General features: G+C 42.0%; 3 protein-coding genes and 1 pseudogene across 3 annotated transcripts; 1 reads left to right on the forward strand and 3 right to left on the reverse strand.

The window, feature by feature from the left end:
- Positions 1 to 2,231: 2,231 nt before the first annotated feature.
- On the reverse strand, positions 2,232 to 4,182 carry LOC120548291 (E3 ubiquitin-protein ligase TRIM39-like). Its single transcript, XM_039784431.1, has 2 exons — positions 4,133 to 4,182; positions 2,232 to 3,776 (listed from the first exon to the last, which is right to left on the reverse strand). The coding sequence occupies exon 2, from the start codon at positions 3,757 to 3,759 to the stop codon at positions 2,332 to 2,334; it is 1,428 nt and encodes a 475-aa protein (XP_039640365.1). The 5' UTR covers positions 3,760 to 3,776; positions 4,133 to 4,182; the 3' UTR covers positions 2,232 to 2,331.
- Positions 4,183 to 6,756: 2,574 nt separating this feature from the next.
- Positions 6,757 to 9,766, reverse strand: LOC120548293 (nuclear factor 7, brain-like). Its single transcript, XM_039784437.1, has 2 exons — positions 9,562 to 9,766; positions 6,757 to 9,161 (listed from the first exon to the last, which is right to left on the reverse strand). The coding sequence occupies exon 2, from the start codon at positions 9,152 to 9,154 to the stop codon at positions 7,754 to 7,756; it is 1,401 nt and encodes a 466-aa protein (XP_039640371.1). The 5' UTR covers positions 9,155 to 9,161; positions 9,562 to 9,766; the 3' UTR covers positions 6,757 to 7,753.
- A 3,907-nt stretch (positions 9,767 to 13,673) lies between these two features.
- On the reverse strand, positions 13,674 to 17,124 carry LOC120548294 (nuclear factor 7, brain-like). Its single transcript, XM_039784438.1, has 2 exons — positions 17,093 to 17,124; positions 13,674 to 15,427 (listed from the first exon to the last, which is right to left on the reverse strand). The coding sequence occupies exon 2, from the start codon at positions 15,408 to 15,410 to the stop codon at positions 14,016 to 14,018; it is 1,395 nt and encodes a 464-aa protein (XP_039640372.1). The 5' UTR covers positions 15,411 to 15,427; positions 17,093 to 17,124; the 3' UTR covers positions 13,674 to 14,015.
- Positions 17,125 to 18,280: 1,156 nt separating this feature from the next.
- Positions 18,281 to 22,500, forward strand: part of LOC120548431 — a 43,712-nt pseudogene continuing 39,492 nt past the window's right edge.

Consider the following 22,500-nt stretch of genomic DNA (forward strand, 5'->3'; position numbering starts at 1 on the left):
GACTTGTGCAGCAGTGTTCTGAATCAGCTGCAGCTGTCTGATTGATGTTTTTTATTTTTTAGGAATGCCTGTAAAGACACCGTTGCAGTAATCAAGTCTACTGAAGATAAAAGCATAGACAAGTTTTTCCAGATCCTGTTGGCACATAAGTCCTTTTACCCTTGCTATATTTTTGAGGTGATAATAGGCTGATTTAGTTACTAGTTACTACCTAATGTGGCTGTTAAAATTCAGGTCAGTCCATAATTATGCCACGATTTCTTGGACACACAGACACGCACACATTTATTAATTATTTTTTCTATAAAATGTCAGAACAAAAGGCCTATAAAAGTCCTGTCCCCGGTGATGTCTTCAAGTGCATTTCTTTGTCACACAAACACCAATTTCTCAGGGTTGGGTCCAGTAACGCGCTTCCTCTCCGGCGATTGTTGAATATGAGGTGTTTCTGACATGAAGGCGCTGCAGGGAGCGCCATCGCTCTCTCAGGACTGTTTAACAAATATCGCTTCAGACACCGGCACTGTGTTAGGCCTCCTGCACACTGGCTGCGTGGCGTGAGCGTGGCATTTCTGTTGCGTGGCGGCTGCGTGGCGTTTTCTATGTCTTGGCACATCAGAAATGTGTGCGTGCGTGCGTGCGTGATTTTGGAGTCTAATGATACTTTTGTCGGTTGCAGGGGAACCTGTTTTAATGTGAAAACACAAGCTGATAAAAACATAGAGTAGGTGGTCAACTCAAACATCTGGAGTGATGGGGGAGGGAGGGGGGAGACAGAGGGAGGGGGGAGCATCGTTCTGTCACAGATTTGGGGAAGTGGGGGAGGCTGCACCCTCCATCTGAACACATTTTTAGAATATCTGAAGGAGGTGCGTTCAAGTAAAGCTTCTCTTTAATAACAAAAGATGGAAATCTGGTTACTGGACATGGACTAAAATGGATTATATATCTCCTCCCACAACATTTAACACTGTTAAACGCAGCAGTGTAAAACTCAACTTCCGTAAGAGCCACACTGGAAAATACAGTAAGAATCACATTAAGGGCCAGACATGTAGAGTTTACTGACATGCCCTTATTTAATCAAAAGTCACGCACACACATGCATGCAAACATACACGCACACTGAGACACACACACACACACACACACACACACACACACACACACACACACACACACACACACACACACACACACACACACTTACACACACACACACAATCTTTGATAAAATCCTATTTTGCAGGGCTACATGTAAACGGGAATGTTCACTTTCAATAGCTGTGTAAACAGCTTAGTCGTCTTTTTCGGAATCAGGGCAAAAACTTGAACATTATGCGCATGTAAACAGAGTCGCTGATAGTAATAGACAGATACAAACATCCAACTGATGAGGAGGAGGATGAAAGTGTGTGTGAGAACAGCTGCTCGTTACCACGATGTTCTTCCTCTTCACTTTGTCTGCGTCACACGTCTGAGCGGCTGAGCCTCCCGCCCGCGGACTCTAAATCCTTTGGATCACTTTGGTTTGACGTTAGGCAACAGTGACGAGTCCGTACGGATGGATGGACGGACGGGAGAAGTTAAGGGCTGGGGTGGTGGGTGGGGAGCTGACCTCTGCAGACGAGTCATGAGGAAGTGGGAGTGTTCACGGTACGCTGGGCTCGGGGGGGAGGGGTTAGATACTGCAGTAAAAGTACTAATACCACACTGTAAAAATACTCTGTTACAGTTAAAGTCCTGCAGTGAAAAAGTTTATTTCAGTAAAAGTCTTAAAGTATCATCAGGAAAATGTAGTTAAAGTATTAAAAGTAAAGAAAAATCACACACACAACACACACACACACACACACACACACACACACACACACACACACACACACACACACACGCGTATACACAGACACACGCACGCACGCGCCGACACAGACACAACACACACACACACACACACACACACACACACACACACACACACACACACACACACACACACACACACACACACACACACACACACACACACATATCTCAGTTGGACTTGTAGGCCGTTTTATTGTTGGCTAGTTTCATTTAGAATAAAACATCAGTGTGCAGAAATCTTAAACCCAAAGCTGTGAGATAAATGTTGTGGAGTAAAAAGTCCAATATTTCTCTCTGAAATGTAGCGTGTAGAAGTAGAAAGTGGCATGAAAAGAAAAGACTCAAGTAAAGTACAAGCACCTCAACATTTGGACTGCATTTTATTCGGGCTCAAGTCTGAATAAAACCCAACATTACAGTTAATAAAGTTAATATAATTGAATCATCAATTATGTTTTAGCTTTGTTAAACCATTAGTTTTCTCACACAGACCTTCAGTGGTGATATATTCAGTTGGACTTTATTCCCAGGCCTAATGAAATCCCTAGGCCTAAAGTATGGAAACAGCCTCTCAGTGAAAGTGTGTGTGAAGGTGTGTATGTGTGTGTTAGTATCAGGATCAGAGAACGACAGCTTTCCTCTGTTCCAGTCCAGAGTCACTCTGATCCTCTGGAGTTGCTTCTTAAACGGGAGATCATTGTCTGGAGCTGGTGGAGACACTGCTGAGTATTTACCTTTATAGAACCATATTGCCCATAATCCAGAAGGTATGACTCCCTTCCTTGGGACAGACTCTGCTAACACACCCAGTGTCCAGTATGTACTGTCTCCAACTTTGATGTCCCAGCTGTGAGTCCCTGAGTTAAAGCCCTCAGAGCCCAGGACAGAGGGGGAGAAGAGTGAATCAAACCTCTCTGGATTATCAGGAAGCTTCTGTCTTTGTCTTCCTCGTCTCACACTGGTCAGATCTTCAGACAGGATGAGGTTTGGATAAGCAGTGTTTGGGTCCAGAATCAGAGGAGTGTAGGAGACCATGTCCTTCATCTTGTTCCAGATGTTGAAGCTCAGGTTGCCCAGGTGTTTGGCCTCGTCTATCAGAGCTCCTGAGAGCAGCTGTGGATCATCCAGCAGGGGGAACTGCTGGACTCTTTCCACTGCAGCCTTGTAGTTGATCAGGAATGAGACGTCTTCAGCTCTCAGCTGCTCCTCTGTGGCTCTGACTGTGTCTGAAAGAGCTGCTATCTCTCTGCTCAGAGCCTCCATCTTCTCCTTCATCCTCTGACTCTTCTGCTCCTCTTCCTCCCTCAGTGCAGCCAACCTGGCCTCCTCTTCCTCTTCTAGAAACAGGTGAAGCTTCTTAAACTGATCCTTAATCTGCGTCTCTGTGCGTCGGGCCTGGACCTTCATGTGTTCTGCTGTTTGATCACACTCGTCTTTAACTCGTTCAAAAACCTCTAACTTCTCCTTTAAGGGCTCCAGAGTTTCCTGGAGTTTCTTCTTGTGTTGTCGTGCAGCTTCATCGATGGGTCTGATTCTGTGGTTGGTGTGTGTTTCTGAATGTAGACAGACGAGACACACCAGCTGCTGATGGTCCAGACAGAAGAGTTTGAGTTTCTCAGAGTGCAGACTGCAGAGAGCCTCTGACGCTCTCTGATCTCTCTGCTGTAAGAAACTCTCACACAGCTTCTTTAACTCCAGGTTACGAGGTGGTTCTGACTTTGAAGATCTTCTCTTACAAACTGGACACTCATGTGTCTGTTTCTCTGCCCACCAGCTCTGCAGACAGTCTTTACAGAAGCTGTGGCTACATGACAGAAGAACAGGATCTCTAAAGACTTCATGACAGACCGAACAGACTGGACAGTAGAATTCCTTCTCTGACATGGAAGCCATTTTGTCTCTGAGATCAACTGAAAACAGCAGAAACAGCAGACGTTAAAACAGGAATTCAGTTGTTTTTCCCCCCTTGCATACGGGAGAGGTTTTCCTTCAGGGCTGTCTGCCAGAAGGGTATATTTGAACCCAAACCACTATCTTTTCCTAAACTTAACTAAGATTTCTGGCAGAAAGCCCAGAAGGTAAACGTCTCTCGTGTGCCCCTCCCTGTTGCAGAAAGTTGCCTCAGTTACTTTAACTTTGAGTGTTTCTTTCAGTCTGCAGCAGATTATAGTTAAAGTATTTCACTTCTTCAGTACTTTAGAGCTCCTTCCTGTAACTGTCCTCCCTCAGTTAAAGTCACATCTTTGTAATAAAAGGTAAATCTTACCGTCTGTCTGTTGCTGCGTCTCATCTCACTGACAACTCAACAGGAACAAGCTGGTTTCCTGTTTCTCAGATCACGTAATGTAAGATGTGGAGCTTTGTCAGGCAGCTGATGAGTTTCATTTGAAAGGGACCGTTCAGATGTTGTGAATAACCTATTGAATGAGCTACTTCTCCTTGCTGTGGATGGGGCAGCTGCTAAACACATTTTAGACACCTATAGACATCTATACCAGTTTAAGTAGACGCTATATTTTGAATATTTCCGGCGCTTTACGTTGCTGTCAGACAGCCCTTTACGACGGGGAACTGAAGCCATTATCTCTCTTCAAAGCCACCAGACTCCTTTGATAAAAACAGTAATTTAACCACGCAGAACACGGAGTTGCTTCTCTACCGCTGCCTCCATCAGATAGTGTGTGTTATTGTGCCACTTTGGGGTTTTAAAGGGTTAGGATCTAACTAACTGATTGACTAACTGACTAACTTTTTTTAAACGGTAAAAGGAGCAGCTGTAGTCCCCCGGCCAGCTGACAACAGGCATCCTAAAATACATTTTAAATAAATTACATTACATCTATAACGACATCAGGCCTAAGCAAAAAGGTTTAAGACATACAAACAAGTGGCACATAAAAATAAACTAGAAAATTCCGCAAACATTTTTGACAGTGTGCCTACTACTTGGTGCACATCTGAATAAAACTGGCTAACAGTAAATCTGCTGTTTGACACGGCCCAAAGTAAAGAGTCTCCATGATAGGAGGAGGAGTTTGTGTTTGGTTATTCAGAATTTTGGAGATACTATTCAAACTTTAAAATGTTAGGGTAGTATTCAACTTTCAAATCACATTAATACTTTTTGAAATATTCAACCTTCTTTGAGATTTTGAAAAAAAGCCCTTCTGATATTTTTACATTAGTGTGTTTTGGATAGAATATAATCAGAGTGGCATTATTTAAGGTACACTGAGTTTCCAAGTGAAGCCGTGTCCAACTGCCGCACTGCCTCCTGTATTAAATCATACAAGAAATACCTCTCCTTTTCTCCTCTTCCTGTTGCTGTACGTGTTGCTAAAGTGATTCTCGCAGTGGAGGAGGGAGGGGGACACTGTATATTTGACAGGTCAAAAATGTCCATTTAATGATGATGATTATACCTCTGAAGTTTGTTCTTTAATTCAACAACTGTGAGTCCAAAATGGCAAAATATTATCACCAGAGAGTTAACAGTCTGGCGAACGCATTGATGTGGTTTTTATGTTTGCGGTGTCAAATATATGCGACACATAGCAGGTAACAAACAGGGAACCGTCTGCGTCCTTCAAGATATATTTTTTTTTCATTGTTTCTATCAGCAGTCGGTATGAACAGAGCCAAAAGTTTAAGTCCGGTGGATTCCATAGTTGCATGTCTGCGACCGGCACAAATGTTCCTACATTTTGACCAACCATGATGCATGAAGAGTGAAAACTGTAGGAGAGAGAGCAATTTGTTTGGAAAAATTTCAGCTGCAGCTCCCCCCTGTGTCCTACCCTCTAGCTCTTAACATTCTGTCCCCATACACACACATTGGAAAATCTGAAACGGTCTGAAAACTGGACAATACATAAACTGTGATTTGGTAGAAACCGTGCTTGATATCAGAATGCCCATTCAGCCCAATAAAGGCCAAAGTCTTGTCTTCGGTTTAAACTTTTAATTATTTTTCTACATCAAAGTATGGCGATACATTATGGCCCCAAAGAGGGATTGTTTTGAGTGATGTTAAGCGATTTCACGAAGATTTCCCATTAAAGTCTTGGGGAAATTTTGCGCCGTTTTTTGCAGATTTCATGAAAACTGCGCGGCAAATCTCTTAGAAAAGTCATAGCACACCATTCCCGATGATTACACACGCTTTGATGTATTTTGTGTGCATGTGTTGGCAACATTCCGTGACTAGAAGCAGAAGATGAAGATGTAGTATAAGAGTAGATAGATAATAGATAATAGATAAGTATGTGGGATAATAGTCATGATATGATAATAGTCAACTGAATGATCAGTTCACTACTTTCATTAAATTTTGATGTTTTATTCAATTTTATGGCATTTGAAGAAAATAATTGAAAAAAGAACTTTGGAAAAAGAGACAAAAACATCAAGAAAAAAGTGACAAAAATGTCGGGGAAAGCTTAAACGTGGTTTTAAAACCACAACAAAAATGTCTTTAAAAAGCCGCAGGAAATCAAAGAACTTCGTGAAAAGTGTCTTGCGGTTTTAATTTTAATATTCTCACCCAGAAAAACTAAAAGTTGCATCTTGCATGGTTGACGGAAAGACAACAAAAGGGTTAATAAAATGTTGGGTTTTATTCGGCTTGATATCAGTAACCCCCACCTTCTTTTTTTTTAATAAAAAAAAGGAAAAAAAAAATTTAATTTATTTTTTTTTTTTTTTTTTTTTTTTTAAAAAAAAAAAAAAAAAAAAAAAATAAATTTTTAAAAATTATACTGTAAAAAAAAAAAACTATATTTTTTTTTTTTTGAGAAAAGAAGCAACAGATTTTTTTTTTTTTTTTTTTTTTTTTTTTTTTTTGAAAAAAAAACAAAAAAAAAAAAAAACCTTTTGGAGGAGGCACGGTTTATTGAGATGCAGGATGTGACTAGTTTAGCTTTGAGACTTTTACAGGATACATTGGAAGATTTTCTGAACACATTACACCACTCACACATTATTTATTCATGTCTTTGTTTCTACTCGGTTGGACACTTTTAAACAGAAAAAGAACGAAATCCTAAAATGCACATTAGCTTAGCAAGAGAGAAAATCAATCAACTGTTTAATGTAGAAAATGTCAAGAAAATTGTCCATCACATGTCACAGAGCCCAAGATGACGTCTTTAACGGTCTTGTTCGACCAACAGTCCAAAACCCCCAAAATATTCAGTTTATAATAATATAAAACAGAGAAAAGCAGGAAATCATCACAATCATCACAGCATTATTACTTTAAAAATGACCAAAACTATCAATGACGTTGTGTGACAATAAAATAAGTGTTTCAGCTGTTTATGAAATAATAGTTAGAAATAATAGCCAACAATAATTAAAGACACGTTAACCTCACACAAAATTAAGTTATTTCTCTCTCTTTAAAGGACATTTTCGGTGCAAAATGAATCTAGGGGTTAATAACATATGTGTACCGAATCGACCATCCTCTGGGACATGTTTTCATGCTAATCAAACGTGTCTATAGCTTGAAACAAGCTAGCGTAAACTGGTAATTTGCTTATAAATCTAGCCTTCGGGGCAGAGGGTAAATCGCTATTTCTACACCACTACCAAGGCTCAAAATATCACCACACTTCCACGGTAGCATAATGAGGGTCCCTACATGTAAACCGAAGCATTGAGAACTTTGTAAGTGTACAGACAATTTATTAAAAAGATAGATTATAAAGATAGTAGCGTTCATGTTTACATGCGGGCTGTACACTTGTTTATGTTTTAGCTTCTTAAAACCTTTTAGTTGTGTTTTATTCAGCTGACTCCTGTTATGCTGTAATCAGTTTTACTTCACTCTTAAGAAGTGAATAATTGTTGACTATTATTATCACCCCCTTCAAACTAAAGACTATCAGATATGTTTTGTCACACAGACCTTCAGTGGTGATATCTTCAGTGGGAATTCATCTCCAGGCCAAAAGTATGGAAACAGCCTCTCAGTGAAAGTGTGTGTGAAGGTGTGTATGTGTGTGTTAGTATCAGGATCAGAGAACGACAGCTTTCCTCTGTTCCAGTCCAGAGTCACTCTGATCCTCTGGAGCTGCTTCTTAAACGGGAGAACAGTGTCTAGAGCTGGTGGAGGCCACGCTGAGTATTTACCTTCAGAGAAATATATTCTCCATAATCCAGACCATATTCGTCCCTTCCTCTGGACAGACTCTGCTAACACACCCAGTATCCAGTGTGTACTGTCTCCAACCTCGACATCCCAGCTGTGAGTCCCCCACTTAAAGCCCTCAGAGCCCAGGACAGAGAAGTGATATTCAAACCTCTCTGGATTATCAGGAAGCTGCTGATACTCTTCTCCTCGTCTCACACTGGTCAGATCTTCAGACAGGATGAGTAAGGGTTGAGCAGTGTTTGGGTCCAGAATCAGAGGAGAGTAGGAGACCATGTCCTTCATCTTGTTCCAGATGTTGAATCTCAGGTTGCCCAGGTGTTTGGCCTCGTCTATCAGAGCTCCTGAGAGCAGCTGTGGATCATCCAGCAGGGGGCGCTGCTGGACTCTTTCCACTGCAGCCTTGTAGTTGATCAGGAATGAGACGTCTTCAGCTCTCAGCTGCTCCTCTGTGGCTCTGACTGTGTCTGAAAGAGCTGCTATCTCTCTGTTCAGAGCCTCCATGTTCGCCTTCATCCTCTGACTCTTCTGCTCCTCTTCCTCCCACAGTGCAGCCAACCTGGCCTCCTCTTCCTCTTCTAGAAACAGGTGAAGCTTCGTAAACTGATCCTTAATCTGCATCTCTGTGCGTCGGGCCTGGACCTTCATGTGTTCTGCTGTTTCATCAAACTCCTCTTTAACTTGTTCAAAAACCTCTAACTTCTCCTTTAAGGGCTCCAGAGTTTCCTGGAGTTCCTTCTTGTGTTGTCGTGCAGCTTCATCGATGGGTCTGATTATGTGGTTGGTGTGTTTTTCTGAATCTCTGCAGACGACACACACTGGCTGCTGATGGTCCAGACAGAAGAGTTTGAGTTTCTCAGAGTGCAGACTGCAGAGAGCCTCTGAAGCTCTCTGATCTCTCTGCTGTAAGAAACTCTCACACAGCTTCTTTAACTCCAGGTTACGAGGTGGATGTGACTTTGAAGATCTTCTCTTACAAACTGGACAGTCACGTGTTGGTTTCTCTGTCCACCAGCTCTTCAGACAGTCTTTACAGAAGCTGTGGCTACATGACAGAACAACAGGATCTCTAAAGACTTCATGACAGACCGAACAGACCGGACAGTAGAAATCCTCTTCTGACATGGAAGCCATTTTGTCTCTGAGAGCAGATGAAAACAGCAGAAATGGCAGACGTTAGAACAGGAAGTGGGTTGTGGTTCTCTCCCTCGCATACGGGAGAGGTTTGCCTTCAGGGCTGTCTGCCAGAAGGGTTTATTTGAACCCAAACCGCTATCTTTTCCTAAACTTAACTAAGTAGTTTTGTTGTCTAAACCTAAGAGATTTCTGGCAGAAAGCCCAGAAGGTAAACGTCTCCCGTGTGGCCCTCCCTGCTGCAGAAAGTTGCCTCAGTTACTTTCACTTGGAGTCTCTAAGTGTTTTTTTCAGTCTGCAGCAGATTACAATTAAAGTATTTCACTTCTTCAGTACTTTAGAGATCCTTCCTGTAACTGTCCTCCCTCAGTTAAAGTCACAGCTTTGTAATAAAAGGTAAATCTTACCGTCTGTCTGTCGGTGCGTCTCTTCTCACTGACAACCCAACAGGAACTAACTGGTTTACCTGGTTTGTCTCAGATGACGTAATGTAAGATGTGGAACTTTGTCAGGCAGCTGATGAGTTTGAGCTTAAAGGGACCGTTCAGATGTTGTAAAATGTGGTTGAATGAGAACACATTTTAGACCCCTGAAGACATCTATACCAGTTTAAGTAGACGCTATATTTATAATATTTCTGGTGCTTTACGTTGCTGTCAGACAGCCCTTTACGACGGGGAACTGAAGCAGTTATCTCTCTTCAAAGCCACCACACTCCTTTGATAAAAACCTTTAACCTCTCAGAACACTAAGCTGCTGCTCTACCGCTGCCTCCATCAGATAGTTAGTGTGTGTTATTGTGTCACTCTGGGGGTTTTAAAGGGTTAGGAACTAACAAAAGTAACAAACTAACTAGCTGTAATGAAGCTGAGACGGATTCCACATTCTGTTAGCGTTCACACACTTTGCATCTTCATTGTTCAACTTTTATAGTATTTACACAGAAAGAGACTCATGGAAGACAATGTTTTGAGTTGGCTTCATTTAGATTGATGTTGGGCGGCTAAAACAAATTCATAATTATTTTCTTTATGTATTTGCAGGTTAATTTTCTCACATACACGTACACACAGACACACACGTACACAAAAGTACACACAGACACAAACCCACGTACACACATGTACACACAGACACACACACACACACACACACACACACACACACACACACACACACACACGTATACACAGACACACATGTACACAAACAGACACACATTGTAGAGTCAGGACAGCATTTTATTTCGGGCTCGAGTCTGAATAAAACCCAACATTACAGTTAATACAGTTAAAGATGCTGTAGGTAGGATTGTGAAGACCCAGGACTTAGCCAAAAAAATTTGACATAAACAACTTCTCAGTCCCTCACCCTTTCCGCTAAAGCCCAAAACTGTCTCCTAAGCCCCTCCCCCCACAAGGGAGAATGAATGCGTGTGCATGAGCAGTTATTGACACGCCGTTAGACATCCCCCCCCGGCCCTGATTGGTGCATCTGAACAGGGAGCTGTGGATTTTTGCAAATTGCACTACAGGCTGTAGGTGGTGCCAGAGGAGCTGGATTCTTTTTTAAATGACCTGCTTCATGTAGTTCTACTGGAACATAGGGTCAGTTTCAGCAAATATGACAGAAAGTTAGTTTTATAAGTCTTACCTTCTGCATCTTTAATATAATTGAATCCTATTTATTTAGCAGGTTTCTTTAAGAACCTGTTTATGTTTTAGCTTCTTAAAACCTTTTTAGTTGTTTTATTCAGCTGACTCATGTACTGCTGTAATCAGTTTTACTTCACTGTTAAGAAGTGAACATTTGTTTACTATTAATATCACCACCTTCAAAGTAAAGACTGTCAGACCTGTTTTTTTTGTCACACAGACCTTCAGTGGTGATATCTTCATTGGGACTTTATAGAAAGTGTTATCAGTAAAAGTGTGTGTGAAGGTGTGTGTGTTACTATTAAGATCAGAAACTCCTCTGTTCCAATCCAGAGTCACTCTGATCCTCTGGAGCTGCTTCTTAAATGGGACATTAACAAAGTTAACAGGCTCCACCCTCCTACAACCACCATGGCTGCATCTGATTGGACGAACACTTCACTTGTGGTCTGTCTGCTCCCGGATTTCAAACGGACCAACATGGTGGCTCGTTTGGAAACTTTCTCTTATTTTACTAAAAGTTTCCTGAAATGTGTTTCTGAACACATTTCATGTGGAAATAAGCTGCAGCTGCTGAATCGGTCTTCATTTTAGATCAACTTTTTAAAAGATTTTCAGGGATTTTCCAGCAGTGGAAAGTCAAGCTAGACGCCCCTGTTTTGCATAAAATTCAATTTTATGCAAATGAGGAGCAGGAAACTTGACGACCCGCTTCTCGAAAGCCGCCGTGAATGCATTATCCGGCTGTTCACAAAAAGAACCAATGGGAAGTGTGTAAGTGACGATGCCTGTAGACCTGTAGACCTTTTAGACGTACAGTCAGACCTACAGAGTGAGACCTACAGACCTGTAGACCAGTAGACCTGTAGACGTACAGTCAGACCTACAGACCTGTAGACCAGTAGACCTGTAAACGTACCGTCAGACCTACAGAGTGAGACCTACAGACCTGTAGACCAGTAGACCTGTAGACGTACAGTCAGACCTACAGACCTGTAGACCAGTAGACCTGTAAACGTACCGTCAGACCTACAGAGTGAGACCTACAGACCTGTAGACCAGTAGACCTGTAGACGTACAGTCAGACCTACAGACCTGTAGACCAGTAGACCTGTAAACGTACCGTCAGACCTACAGAGTGAGACCTACAGACCTGTAGACCAGTAGACCTGTAGACGTACAGTCAGACCTACAGACCTGTAGACCAGTAGACCTGTAAACGTACCGTCAGACCTACAGAGTGAGACCTGCAGACCCCGGCGGTTTGACGGCTGCCAGGATTTGTCAGGGAGGCAGAACGCAGAGCCGGAGTCCTAAAACTGGAGCAGGAGTTCAAGAGACGGCAGCCGCACAGTAAACCAAAGTTAGACGTACAACATGTAACAGTTAAAGACAATACAATATCAAATCACAGCATGATTATGCAAACAGTAATAATGATAATTAGGGCTGTCAATCGATAAAGATAATTTAATTAATCAAATGTTTGTCTGTAGTTAACTTGTGATTAAAAGTAAATTATGCCTTTTTTTCTGTTCTAAATGTTGGGAAACAATGACAAAAGACCAACTGAACTCTGGAGGACTGACCGGTTTATTAGAGACGCAGGATGTGACTAAAATCCTAAAATGCAGATACTTTGGCTTAGCAAGAGAGAAAATCAATTAAGGGTTTAATGTACAAAATATCAAGAAAAGTGTCCATCACATGTCAGAGAGCCCAAGATGACGTCTTTAACTGTCTTGTTTTGTTCCACCAACAGTCTAAAACCCCCAAAATATTCATTTTATAATATAAAACACAGAAAAGCAGGAAATCCTCACAATCATCACAGCATTATTACTTTAAAAAACGACCAAAACTATCAATCGATTATCAGAATAGTTGTTTGATGATAAAATAATCTTATAATTGTTTCAGCTGTTGATTTATTGTTGGTTTAACCAACAATAATTAAAGACATGTTAACCTCTCACAAAACTAAGTTATTATTTCTCTCTCTTTAAGAACCTTTTTTATGTTTTAGCTTCTTAACACCTTTAGTTGTGTTTTATTCAGCTGACTCCTGTACTGCTGGAATCAGTTTTACTTCACTGTTAAGAAGTGAATAGTTGTTTACTATTAATATCACCACTAGTGCTGCAGCTATCGACTATTTTAGTAATCGAGTATTCTACCGATTATTCCATCGATTCATTGAGTAATTGGATAAGAAATACTTTGTTTTATTGAAGAGCAATAATATACAATAGTTTGGCTTAATTTTCGGAAAATAAAACATTTTTATTGCCTACATTGCTTACAATATCATCTCTCAAAGAACTAAACATTAAGTGCATTTAAGTGTCAAATTACATTGTTTTTAAAGAAAACATTTTCTGAACTGCAATAACGACCTCAAACTAAGGCACACATTAAACATACATAAACATGACATTAAGTTGTGCAACTTAACTGTCAGAACTATGTTTCAACCTGAGGCTGATCTGTATATAGGCCTATATGTAAATATTAGTTATACTCAACTTCTTTTAATTTATGTTTTATTACAGTGCTATACAGCTCTGTTACACTTATGCTAGTAGGTCGTTGATCAGCTGTTTCTCCGTGAAGAGAGAGAGTGAGAGAAAATGGTGCGCAACAAGCAGCATTTTTTTCCGGCTTTTCAGACCAAATTGTGGTCACCACTACGTATTTTCTTGTCTTTGTTTTTGGTATAGTTTCATCGTCCATACAACTCTGATTTACTTTTGTCGGGTCCGCTTTGTGTAATGCATGATTAAGTTAGACTAAAATGTTTCTGTTGAGATGCTGAAGCATTGACGTCGTGCTATTATTGTGTTAAGCTAGTTCGATATTGCAGTAGACACACTGTACAGAGTTTTCGTTTTAAATTATGTTTGAACTGATTCCAAACTTTGGACACTTTGTCGTTTTCGCCAGACTGTCTCTTCTCTTAGGCCCTCACACTCTTTTCTTCATTTGGTAATCCGTCTTCAAGGCATGTGTCGCAAGCAGCATCAGCCCGCTGTGCGACAGTAATAATCCTCTGTGCGGAAACACCGTGAGAAATACAACGTTGGTAACATTAATTAAATGAAGCTTCGAAGCAAATCATTTTACATCGAGGATTTTTAGTAATCAAATTATTCGAGTTATTCAAGGAATCGTTTCAGCTCTAATCACCACCTTCAAACTAACGACTATCAGACCTGTTGTTTTGTCACACAGACCTTCAGTGGGGATATCTTCAGTGGGACTTTATCCCCAGGCCTAAAGTATGGAAACAGCCTCTCAGTGAAAGTGTGTGTGAAGGTGTGTATGTGTGTGTCAGTATCAGGATCAGAGAACGACAGCTTTCCTCTGTTCCAGTCCAGAGTCACTCTGATCCTCTGGAGCTGCTTCTTAAATGGGAGATCAGTGCGTAGAGCTGGTGGAGACCACGCTGAGTATTTACATCCAGAGAACCATGTTGCCCATAATCCAGAAGGTATACCTCCCTTCCTCTGGACAGATTCTGCTAACACACCCAGTAGCCAGTATGTATTGTCTCCAACCTCGACATCCCAGCTGTGAGTCCCTGAGTTAAAGCCCTCAGAGCCCAGGACAGAGAAGAGATAATCAAGCCTCTCTGAATTATCAGGAAGCTTCTGTCTCTCTCCTCCAAGTCTCACACTGGTCAGATCTTCAGACAGGATGAGGTTTGGATAAGCAGTGTTTGGGTCCAGAATCAGAGGAGTGTAGGAGACCATGTCCTTCATCTTGTTCCAGATGTTGAAGCTCAGGTTGCCCAGGTGTTTGGCCTCGTCTATCAGAGCTCCTGAGAGCAGCTGTGGATCATCCAGCAGGGGGCGCTGCTGGACTCTTTCCACTGCAGCCTTGTAGTTGATCAGGAATGAGACGTCTTCAGCTCTCAGCTGCTCCTCTGTGGCTCTGACTGTGTCTGAAAGAGCTGCTATCTCTCTGCTCAGAGCCTCCATCTTCTCCTTCATCCTCTGACTCTTCTGCTCCTCTTCCTCCCTCAGTGCAGCCATCCTGGCCTCCTCTTCCTCTTCTAGAAACTGATGAAGCTTCTTAAACTGATCCTTAATCTGCGTCTCTGTGTGTCGGGCCTGGACCTTCAGGTGTTCTGCTGTTTGATCAAACTTCACTTTAACTTGTTCAAAACCCTTTATCTTCTCCTTTAAGGGCTCCAGAGATTCCTGGAGTTCCTTCTTGTGTTGTCGTGCAGCTTCATCGATGGGTCTGAATCTGTGGTTGGTGTGTTTTTCTGAATGTAGACAGACGACACACACTGGCTGCTGATGGTCCAGACAGAAGAGTTTGAGTTTCTCAGAGTGCAGACTGCAGAGAGCCTCTGAAGCTCTCTGATCTCTCTGCTGTAAGAAACTCTCACACAGCTTCTTTAACTCCAGGTTACGAGGTGGTTCTGACCTTGAAGATCTTCTCTTACAAACTGGACACTCCTGTGTCTGTTTCTCTGCCCACCAGCTCTGCAGACAGTCTTTACAGAAGCTGTGGCTACATGACAGAAGAACAGGATCTCTAAAGACTTCATGACAGACCGAACAGCAGAAATCCTCCTCTGACATAGAAGCCATTTTGTCTCTGAGAGCAGCTGAAAACAGCAGAAACGGCAGATGTTAAAACAGGAAGTCAGTTGTGTTTCCCTCCCTCGCATACGGGAGAGGTTTGCCTTCAGCGCTGTCTGCCAGAAGGGTTTATTTGAACCTAAACCAGGGATGTCGTTAGACCTATTTTAGAGGTGTTGAAGCTACCCTAAAATGTTCCTAAGCCCCCCTCAGATAGATGGATCTTTTTTATTTTTATTTTTTTTTTTTACAGTGCATTCTGTATCACTAACTACGGTGAATCAATCTTGCTTCACCATTCATCTGTGTGTAGTGTGTCTGTCTTAATGTATTTTACAACTGTCAGCTGGTTGAAATGGCAGTGTTGGAGGCTCAACGAGCGCCAACGTGCACTGTAGTGGTATGTGGACGAGCGAGGTAGCGAGTTAGCTACTGAAGAGAGCCAAGCGGCATTAAAACAAAGCAGAGAATCAAAAATTCTGCAACTGTATGAAGTATCTCAATATCGCTAACCGTATCCTCATTCATATTTACAAGTCTATATTCTAACCATCTTAACTTTCTGCATTCATTGGCTGTGATAAATTAAATAGTGTAAACATGTAGATGTTGCCTAAATGTACGCTAGGCTAATCACGAGCATATGCTCACAGATACACATGTGAAAATAAAATGCAAGCAATCCTACACACAGTACATACATCCAGTAATCGTTACTCCAAATCTTTTATTCCTTCCGCCATCAGGTTATTATATTTAGACAGTAGCCACTTTAAATAGGATCCTTATCAATAGCTTTATCAATATCAATAATTGTTGATTTATATCATACATTGTATACATCATTTGGCAGAATAAATTATCTTTATTTGAGTTAAGCTCAAACTTGTGTTGTCAAATTTCACTATGACCTTAAAATTCTGGTTCTTGGGTTCTACTGTATGCAAGCCAAACTACACAGAGATATGACACTCTGATTGAACCAATCCACAGCGCAGTTACAGTAATTAGTGTAATTAAATAGCATTCTTTAGACAACTTATCTTATAGAGAGAGGAATTAGATATAGTAAGTTATTACTTTATCACATATTTACATGAGCAGACAGATAGCATTTAAGTCATTGCTTACAGAAGAACTCATCAGGAGCAAAGTCTGGCCTAAGTAAACTCCCCCCCCCAATGCAGCTGTGATGTGTCTAAAAGCTAACATTACAGTAACTTTTGTTGAACAGAGTAGAAATGGAAGAAGAGGATATGTCTGTCACTTTTTACTTGTTAACATCTTGGTTTCTTGACTGGTTGTTGACATAAGTGTAGCTCTAATACAGTAACAAAAGATTCTGAGTGCAAAGATTTTTCAAACGCAAGTTACAAATACCCTGGGGGCTAAGCACCCCCTGTCTTTAAATCCTAGTTACGTCCCTGACCCAAACCACTATCTTTTCCTAAGAGATTTCTGGCAGAAAGCCCAGAAGGCAAACGTCTCCCGTGTGCCCCTCCTTGCTGCAGAAAGCTGCCTCAGTTACTTTCACTTTGAGTTTCTAAGTGTTTTTTTAACTTTGAGTGTTTCTTTCAGTCTGCAGCAGATTACAGTTAAAGTATTTCACTTCTTCAGTACTTTAGAGCTCCTTCCTGTAACTGTCCTCCCTCAGTTAAAGTCACAGCTTTGTAATAAAAGGTAAATATTACCGTCTGGCTGTCGCTGCTTCTCTTCTAACTGACAACTCAACAGGAACTAACTTGTTTCCTGGTTTGTCTCAGATGACGTAATATAAGGTGTGGAGCTTCGTCAGGCAGCTGATACGTTTTATCTTAAAGGGACAGTTCAGATGTTGTAAAGTGTGGTTGAATGAGCTACTTCTCCGTAGTCAGAAGCTAAGCAATGTCCTGCTGTGGACGGGGCAGCAGCTAAACACATTTTAGACACATAAAGACATCTATACCAGTTTAAGTAGACGCTATATTTATAATATTTTCAGTGCTTTACGTTGCCGTCAGACAGCCCTTTACGACGGGGAACTAAAGCCGTTATCTCTCTTCAAAGCCATCAGACTCCTTTGATAAAAAAAAGTCATTTAACCTCCCAGAACACAGAGCTGCTGCTCTACCGCTGCCTCCATCAGATAGTTAGTGTGTGTTATTGTGCCACTTTTGGGTTTTAAAGGGTTAGGAACTAACAAAAGTAACAAACTAACTAGCTATTGGAAGATGGATTCCATATTCTGTTAGCGTCAACTTTTATAGTATTTCCACACAGACTCGTGGAAGACATCATTTTGCTTCATTTAGATGGTTGATGTTTTGTGTGTGTGTGTGTGTGCGTGCATGCATACTGTGTGTGTGTCTGTATGTATTTTTTATCTTTTAAAGAATGTTTTGGGCATTTCCGCCTTAAATGGATAGGACAGCTAGATACGAAAGGGGAGAGAGAGAGAGAAAGAGGGTAGAAGACATGGAGGAAATTGTCACACGTCGGATTCGAACCCTGGACCTTCTGCGTCGAGGAATAACCCTCTATACATGTGCGCCTGCTCTGCCAGCTGAGCTAACCCGGCCACGGCTCGATGGTGTTTTAAGCCCCCTACATCGACTTCAAGGCACCTTAACCCAAACCATTTCCTAATCTTAGTGCCTTCCAGGCACCGCTGCCTTGGAAGACGACAGTGTTGGCTTAAAACACCAAAACACCAAACACCATGCATTTGCAAATCGGGATCAAGTCGGACACAAATCTACCCAGCATGCATTGGGCGGCGATTGCCAGTGATGGGTTCTGTGCAGACCTGGCTCATCTCCTACGAGCCTTCTGACTCCCAGACCGCCGCGGCTCCTTTTATAAAACCCTCCTCATAAATAAAGTGATGAAAACATTCCTGCATGTCTGGATTCCTGCCGCTCAGCAGGGGAGAGGAGACGAGCCTCCCGGACTGGAGCGAGAGGAGTCCCGTACGAACACGTAGAGCCTGAAGATCTGATGGTTTCTGATCCTGTTATGAAACCTCTGGCTGCTTGACAACACGCCATCACAGCTGATTAAAATCCATCCGTGGCTGCTTCTTCTTCTTCTTCTTCTTCTTCTTCTTCTTCTTCTTCTTCTTCTTCTTCTCTCTATCGCTCCTCGCTGGAACTGTAAGTTGTGGTCTGGCTGTGGCTCTGAGGTAGAGTGGTCGCCCCTCAACCACAAGATTGGCAGGTGTGTGTGAGAGAGAGTGTGAGAGTGTCTGTCTGTCAGTATTTTAAGAAGTTTATACGTGTGTGTGTGTGTGTGTGTGTGTGTGTGTGTGTGTGTGTGTGGTAGACTGACGGTGCTAATCTTACTAGAGTAGTGACTCTAGAGTCCTAGTAAGAGAACCAAGATCTAGATCTAACACAGAAACATAAATTGACCCTGATACTTAGGACGGGTTAACCCTTGTGTTGTCTTCCCGTTTTTTTTAATTTATTTATTTAAGTTATTACCTGTAGTTTTACACTTTTTCTTTCAAGTCATGGTCAATACACTTCTAAAAGGTATTAAACTGGATTTTCTGTAGGATTCAACAGGCTGAATTTAAGACAAACTACAATATTAAAAAGTTTTGAATATTTACAAAAGCATGAAAACATCAGAGAGACACACATCACTCTCACTTTAACACACTCCATCTCTCACACACACACACACACACACACACACACACACACACACACACACACACACACACACACACACACACACACACACACACAACACAACCACACACACACACACACACCCCCCCACACACACACACTTGTGTTTTTGACACTGTCTCTTTCGCTCTCTATCACACTCACTTCTGCTCGTCCTCAGGTCACTAAACTTAAAATGCTCTCTCATTGGCCAGCTGGGGGGGGTCTCAGGTTGGCGCCGGCCGTGCGTCCGTGCTGGCAGGTGATTGGCCGGTGGCTGTGTGTCGATGTAAACACGTCACATTGAGTCTTTCAGTGGCGCTGCAGCAGCACTGAGACACACCGACGGTCGTTCAGATATTTAAGGGCTGAGAGAATCCAGTTCTTTCATACCTCGTCGTGCAGAGGAGAGGACTTTAAAGCTCTCAAACTCCCAATCTTCCAAGATAGATTCCTTGATATGATCTGGCTTTAAATTTAAGACGGAAAACGCTGGATTGGGAGGGTTTTACCGAGCTTTTTCATTCAGTTAAATACGGTTGATTTCAAACGTGAAAGTCTTTATTTCCTGCTGCTTCTCTGCTGAGATTTTGGGATCATATCTTTGAAGGGATTTTTATTTGAAGGGAAATAGTTTGGATTACTTCCTCCTGCAGAGGTGAGGATTTTAAAACACGTAACCCTTTTGTTGTCTTCCCCATCGACTAGCAGCAACTTCTAGTTTTTCTGGGTGAAAATGTAAAAACAATTCCAACGTTTTGGTCGTCTTTTTCGACACTTGAGTTTCAGTCAATATTTTTCTGGGTTTTTTTTTTACGGCTTTTTTTGTGTCACTTTTCCTGAACACTTTCTTTCTGCTTTTTTGACACTTTTTTGACACTTTTTTTCTATGCTTTTCAACGTTGTATTGTCAATTTTTCTTTACATGCTATAAACTTTTGATAAAATACCCAAATTCAATGAAAGTAGTGAACTGATCATTTATTTAACTTGTAGTTTTGAGAGTTGTTTTTGGCACATCAGGGACAGAAATCAATATAGAATAGGTTTTTATTGTCACAGCTACAACGCAATTTCAAGTGCTCTCCAGTCAGTGCATCATTCATTGAGTCTATAGAAATATAATGTAAGTGCTAGTGTTACTTAAAAAAGAATAAATAGAAACATATAGCAGCATTAGCAGCATACATAAACACACCCAGTCGTTGCAAAAAAAACAGTATGAACACACATCTACAGACATGCATACGTTCTGTCATTGCATGGATCTATTTCACATCAGCTTCCATATTGCACATTATTTTTTGCAGCATTGAGAGTGGTTATTGCAGTAGGATAAAAACTGTGTTTGAGTCTATTTGACCTTGTGTTAATTGATCTGTACCGTCTGCCTGAAGGCAACAGTTCGAACAGGGAGTGACAGGGATGGACATTTAACACAACTACAGGATAACACCATCAGACTATATAGAGAGATTTAACACAAGTTCTTTGGTCACCTTTTGGTTGCTTTTTGGTCACTTTTTGGTCTCCTTTTGGTCACTTTTTGGTTGCCTTTCGGTTGCCTTTCGGTTGCCTTTCGGTCGCCTTTCGGTCTCCTTTTGGTTGCCTTTTGGTTGCTTTTAGGTCGCCTTGTGGTTGCTTTTTGATTGCCTTTTGGTCACCTTTTGGTTGCTTTTTGGTTGCCTTTTGGTCTCCTTTTGGTCGCCTTGTGGTCTCCTTGTGGTCACCTTTTGGTTGCCTTTTGGTCACCTTTTTGGTTGCCTTTTTGGTCACTTTTTGGTTGGCTTGTGGTCACCTTTTGGTTGCCTTTTTGTCACCTTTTTGGTTGCCTTTTTGGTCACTTTTTGGTTGGCTTTTGGTCACCCTTTGGTTGCCTTTAGGTCGCCTTGTGGTTGCCTTTTGGTCACCTTTTGGTCACTTTTTGGTTGCCTTTTGGTCTCCTTTTGGTTGCCTTTTGGTCGCCTTGTGGTTGCCTTTTGGTCTCCTTTTGGTTGCCTTTTGGTCTCCTTTTGGTCACTTTTTGGTTGCCTTTTGGTCTCCTTTTGGTCTCCTTTTGGTCGCTTTTTCGTTGTTTTTACAGAAGGGTTGTAAGTTATATTTTGGTGGAGAATGCGTTTTTAATTTAATCCTGACTGGAGTTTCTGATCCTTCCTCCTCCTCTGCTTGGTTTTATCTTCCTCACGGTGAACCTTTCTCTTTGTGTCTCTCAGGTTCTGTGGCACCTCGACATCTTTAGGCGCAGTTTCCGCCAGCTGACGACTCATAAGTGCATGGAGGACTCGTGCATTTTCTGCGCTCTGAAGGTGAGAATCGGTCCGATATGTGAAGCTGTCCCTGGACCGGCTCCCTGTTTCTAACGGCGGCCGTGTGTGTGTGTGTGTGTGTGTGTGTGTGTGTGTGTGTGTTCAGAGCATCTTCGCCCAGTTTCAGTACAGCAGCGAGAGAGTTCTGCCGTCGGACGCTCTGCGCAGCGCGCTCGCCAAAACCTTCCAGGACGAGCAGAGGTTTCAGCTCGGCATCATGGACGACGCCGCAGAGTGCTTCGTAAGAAAACACACACACACACACACACACACACGCAGACTCACACACACACACATGTAGAAACACACGCAGACAGACACAGACACATGCAGACACACACACACAAACACACACACACACACATACACGCAGACACACACATGTAGACACATACGCTGACACACACACACACACACGCAGACACACACGCAGACACACATGCAGACGCAGACACACATGCACACAGACAGACAGACAGGCTCTGTTTGATGGCGTTAACTGGTTATAGTGGCGTTCTGTCTGACCGCTGTAGTGAAAACCGTGAGTTCCACGCGGTGTTTAAAGGACACGCTGACTGTGTGTTGTCACCAGATGATTGTTTCTGTTCCTGCAGGAAAACATCTTGATGAGGATCCACTTCCACATCGCAGACGAGACCAAAGAAGACATCTGCACGGCCAGACACTGCATCCCGCACCAGAAGTTCGCCATGACGCTCTTCGAGCAGGTGAGCCTTAACGCCGGGAACAACGCCGCACGCCAATAACCACGGAGGGCTATTTTCAATTCTCGTTTCTGCTGTTCCAACAATGGAAAGTTTACACACATTAGTCAACTGTGACTGTAACATGAAGGATGGTTTTTTTGCCGGTATTGCCGTCTTTACTAGTCGACCAGCAGCAACTTAGAGTTTTTCTGGGTCAAAATGTAAACAAAAATTCCAATGTTTTGGTCATCTTTTTAGAAATGTTTATCACTTTTTCTCGAAGTTTCTGTCAGTATGTTTCTGCGCTTTTTTTAAGCTTTTCCTGACATTTTTGTCACCTTTTCATACGTTTTTTTTCAACGTTCTTCCATCAGTGTTTCTTTACATGCTATAAAATTGTAACCTGACTCCACCAGATGGATCGCTTCGCATT

This window comes from Perca fluviatilis, chromosome 19 (genome assembly GCF_010015445.1).
Source record: "Perca fluviatilis chromosome 19, GENO_Pfluv_1.0, whole genome shotgun sequence".
Classification (NCBI taxonomy): domain Eukaryota; kingdom Metazoa; phylum Chordata; class Actinopteri; order Perciformes; family Percidae; genus Perca; species Perca fluviatilis.